Source organism: Nematolebias whitei, chromosome 3 (assembly GCF_014905685.2).
Source record: "Nematolebias whitei isolate Nwh7 chromosome 3, NemWhi1, whole genome shotgun sequence".
Lineage (NCBI taxonomy): Eukaryota > Metazoa > Chordata > Actinopteri > Cyprinodontiformes > Rivulidae > Nematolebias > Nematolebias whitei.
In genome coordinates this window covers 2,710,054-2,714,800 of record NC_056500.1, presented here as the reverse complement: position 1 = coordinate 2,714,800, position 4,747 = coordinate 2,710,054, and the positions used below count along the sequence as shown (strand labels likewise).

Genomic DNA, 4,747 nt, shown 5'->3' with positions numbered 1-4,747 from the left:
TATATACAGGTCCTTCTCAAAAAATGAGCATATTGTGATAAAGGTCATTATTTTCCATAATGTAATGATAAAAATGAAACTTTCATATATTTCAGATTCATTGCACACCAACTGAAATATTTCAGGTCTTTAATTGTTTTAATACTGATGATTATGGCATACAGCTCATGAAAACCCAAAATGCCTGTCTCAAAAAATTAGCATATTTAATCCCACCAATGAAAGACAAGTGTTTTTAATACAAAAAACACCAACCTTCAAAATAATCATGTTCAGTTATGCACTCAATACTTGGTCAGGAATCCTTTTGCATGAATGACTGCTTCAATGCAGCGTGGCATGGAGGCAATCAGCCTGTGGCACTGCTGAGGTGTTATGGAGGCCCAGGATGCTTCGATAGCGGCCTTAAGCTCATCCAGAGTGTTGGGTCTTGGTCTCTCAACTTTCTCTTCACAATATCCCACAGGTTCTCTATGGGGTTCAGGTCAGGAGAGTTGGCAGGCCAATTGAGCACAGTAATACCATGGTCAGTAAACCATTTACCAGTGGTTTTGGCACTGTGAGCAGGTGCCAGGTCGTGCTGAAAAATGAAATCTTCATCTCCATAAAGCTTTTCAGCAGATGGAAGCATGAAGTGCTCCAAAATCTCCTGATAGCTGCTGCATTGACCCTGCCCTTGATAAAACACAGTGGACCAACACCAGCAGCTGACATGGCTCTCCAGACCATCACTGAGTGTGGGTGCTTCACACTGGACTTCTGGCATTTTGGCATTTCCTTCTCCCCAGTCTTCCTCCAGACTCTGGCACCTTGATTTCCGAATGACATGCAAAATTTGCTTTTGTACGAGCTGGAGACATGAAAGTGAAGCCTGACTAACCCCAACATAAAGTGAGTTACAGTAGTCCAGCCGGGTTGTAATAAATGCATGGACTAGTTTTTCAAGGTCGGATCTGGATAGAATGGACTTTAGCTTTGCTATCTGCCTTAGCTGAAAGAAGCTTTTTTGTAGAACAGAGTTGATCTGGTTATTAAACTTAAAGTCTGAGTCTAACACTACCCCGAGATTGGTAACTGACTGCTTTAGATGAGGCTGAAGGGAGTCCAGGTTTACAGGATCAGTGACAGTGGTAGAGCTTGGGTTAAACACAATGATCTCAGTCTTCTGATCATTAAAACTCAAGAAGTTTGCAGCCATCCAAGTCTTGATGTCATCAAGACATTTTAGCAAAGGGTGGATGGAGCAGGAACTGTTTGGTTTTAAAGGCAGGTAGATCTGAGAATCAGCGGCGTAACAGTGAAAGGAAATACCATGTTTCCTCAGGAGACCCCAAGGGGAGCAGATACAATGAGAACAGAAGGGGTCCAAGAATGGAGCCTTGTGGGACCCCACAGGAAAGAGGGACAGAAGCAGAAAAATGATTGTCAAAGTTAACACAAAAACTCCTGTCACCCAGATACGAACAGAACCATTCTAGCGCCACCCCTGTAATCCCAACCCAGTGTTCTAGCCGTGACATAAAGATGCCATGATCAACAGTGTCAAATGCAGCGGTAAGGTCGAGGAGTACCAGGATCACAGACTGACCAGAGTCATTCGCTAGCAGAATGTCATTACAGACCCTTACTAAAACTGTCTCTGTGCTGTGCAGTTGTTTAAATCCTGACTGAAAAATCTCAAAATTCCATTTACATTCAAAAACTTGATTAGTTGACTAAAAACTATTTTCTCCAAGATTTTAGAAAGAAATGGAAGTTTTGAGATTGGCCTGAAGTTTGAACAAGCTGCAGGGTCAAGTCCGGGTTTTTTAATTAATGGAGTTACCACTGCATGTTTTAAAACATCGGGGACCACACCTGTAGCCAAACTGCTGTTAATAATGGCAAGAACAGAGGGTCCAGTTGACGGTAGAACCTGTTTAAAAAATGCAGCAGGGATGGGATCAGCAGGGATGGGATCAGCAGGGGAGCCTGAGGGTTTCATGTGACCAACGACCTCAATTAAAAATGAGAGTGAGATGGGGTCAAAGTGACTGAAGACTGCTGAGCAGGGGACAAGAACTGAAGGGTCGGCTGTGGAATGTGGAATTGATGACCTGATCGACTCCACCTTTTCAACAAAATGCCTGACAAACTTATTACAGGTGTCGACAGAGGCCTCAATGGTGGCAGACTGAGGCACGTTTAGAATGGTGTTAATGGTGCTGAAAAGAACGCGGGGGTTGTGACTGTTTAAGTTGATAATGTTTGAGAAATATTTGTTTTTCTCCTGTTTAACGGTGGTCTGATAGGCTTTCCAAAATGTTTTTAACATCTCAAAAGACACCTGAAGTTTATCTTTTTTCCATCGACGTTCAGCTCTCCTGCACAAGCGTCTTGCCTCTCTTGTGGTCTCATTTACCCAAGGGTGGGCGTGCGTTTTCGATTCCTGAGCTGTAACGGGGTGACTGAGTCCAGGATCTGTACACACGCCTCCTGATGCTGAGAAAGCAACTCCTTTGTAGTAAGACCCGCAGAGAGTTCAGAGTCTGAAACAGAGTTACCAGCAAAGATGGAAGAGAAGAGTGTGGTGTTGGAAGGGTTAAAAATCCTAGGGGGCTTGGGTGTGGGGGGAGGTGCAGGTTCACAAATCAATGAGGTGTTGAATAAAACCGGTTTGTGGTCAGAACAAACAGTGTCACCAATTTCTAAATCAGAAACAGACAAACCATGTGTTAAAACTAAGTCAAGAGTGTGGACCTGCTGGTGAGTCAGACCAACAACACTCTGAACAAAGTTCAAGGACTGGATGAGGTCTAGAAAGTCCTGAGCTAATGGTTTATCTGGGCAGCACACGTGGATATTAAAGTCTCCTAAAATCAAAACCCGATCATATTGGAGCAGAACACCAGTTAGAAAGTCAGAGAGTTTGTTTAAAAACTGTTTATGGTATCCGGGGGGTCTGTAAAAAATAGCACACAGAACTGGGTTGGAGCGGCCCAGCTCACAACAGAGCGGTTCAAAACTTGAATAATTAGCTGAACCATGGAGCTGTCTGCAGTGGAAATGTTTCTTAAAAACAGCCAATATATATATATATATATATATATATATATATATATATATATATATACGCTGTGTGTTTTGTGGAACACTGACACACATGAGTAGATTAACGCAGTTTTGTTTTTCGTGTGGTCGGTCCTGAAGGGTTTTTAAATGGCACACAAGAGAAGGAAGGACCAGAGGTAGGCAGCCGTGGACGCCCTGATAACGGATCATCCTCCGGGACACCACAGATGCAGATGTTTACATAGATGTTATTCATAGATATGTTTATTTGTCCATCCATCCATCCGTTATCTTTACCCGTTTATTCCGTTTTGGGTCACGGGGGTCGCCGGTGCCCATGTCCAGCAATCACTGTGCAAGGGGCGGGGTACACCCTGGACGGGTCGCAAGTCCATCACAGGGACACATCGAGACAAACAACCATTCACTCTCTCACCTAGGGACAATTTAGAGTTACCAATCAGCCTAACATGCATGTTTTTGGACTGTGGGAGGAAACCGGAGCACCTGGAGAAAACCCACGCATGCATGGAGAGAACATGCAAACTCCACCCAGAAAGGCCCCTGGACCGGGGTTTGAACCAAGGACCTGCTCGCTGAGAGGCAGCAGCTCTACCAGTTGTGCCACCGTGCTGCCATGTTTATTTGTTTATTCACTTATTATATATATATATATAGATAGATATATAATATTTATATATATATTTATTATTATATTCATTTATTATTATTTTATTTATGCTTATTTAGGTATTTATTTTGTTATATCTGCTCAGTTTTCTACCAGCCAGGGGAGGCAGCGTACCAAACCGTGTTTAACTCTACCGGAAATGAACCGTAGAAGAAGAGCAACATAACGGACAGCAACATAAGTTAGCATGTAGCATCATCCTTAAACTGCTCCGTTGTTTTTTTTTCTCCTAATTCCGAGATTAATCGACTCAATTCAGCCTCGGTGATGAATTTGTGAGTATTTATAAGAATATCTGAGGAGAAGATGTCCGGCTGGGAGGTTTTAATCCAGTTTATTACTCCGGAGCCGCCGCTAGCACAACTTTATTGTGACCTTTTTGTCCAGGTGAGAATGTGACGGTGGGCCCGGGCGGTGTTCTGGAGCAGAGAGGGACCCGGAGAGTGACCCGGTCTCTGGGGGTGGAGGGGGGCCCGCGGGAGGGATGGAGACCTGGACCCCGAACCCCCGAGCGAAGCCGTTCATCCCGCGCCAGCAGCGGAGCTGGTACCTGACCTGGAAGTACAAGCTGAGCAACAAGAGGACGGTCCGGAGGCTCTGTCAGGTCGGTCCGGTTCGGTTCTGGTTCGGTTCTAGTCCGGAGGCTCTGTCGGGTCGGTCCGGTTCGGTTCTGGTTCGGTTCTAGTCCGGAGGCTCTGTCGGGTCGGTCCGGTTCGGTTCTGGTTCGGTTCTAGTCCGGAGGCTCTGTCAGGTCGGTCCGGTTCGTTCTGGTTCGGTTCTAGTCCGGAGGCTCTGTCAGGTCGGTCCGGTTCGTTCTGGTTCGGTTCTAGTCCGGAGGCTCTGTCGGGTCGGTCCGGTTCGGTTCTGGTCCGGAGGCTCTGTCAGGTCGGTCCGGTTCGGTTCTGGTCCGGTTCTATTCCGGAGACTGTCAGGTCGGTTCGGTTCTGGTTCGGTTCTAGTCCGGAGGCTCTGTCAGGTCGGTCCGGTTCGGTTCTGGTCCGGAGG

General features: G+C 45.8%; 2 protein-coding genes across 2 annotated transcripts in view; both read left to right on the top strand.

Moving 5' to 3' along the window:
* pomgnt1 (protein O-linked mannose N-acetylglucosaminyltransferase 1 (beta 1,2-)) overlaps positions 1 to 4,133 on the top strand; it is a 6,264-nt gene extending 2,131 nt beyond the window's left edge. Inside the window, exon 10 of the mRNA XM_037697781.1 lies at positions 4,130 to 4,133. Within this exon, the coding sequence (XP_037553709.1) occupies positions 4,130 to 4,133 (4 nt within the window). The remainder of the gene's footprint in view (positions 1 to 4,129) is intronic.
* LOC119430374 (gastrula zinc finger protein XlCGF57.1-like) overlaps positions 3,895 to 4,747 on the top strand; it is an 18,673-nt gene continuing 17,820 nt past the window's right edge. The window contains exons 1-2 of the mRNA XM_037697780.1: positions 3,895 to 4,017; positions 4,130 to 4,346. Coding sequence (XP_037553708.1) covers positions 4,227 to 4,346 — 120 coding nt within the window. The 5' untranslated portion in view covers positions 3,895 to 4,017; positions 4,130 to 4,226. The remainder of the gene's footprint in view (positions 4,018 to 4,129; positions 4,347 to 4,747) is intronic.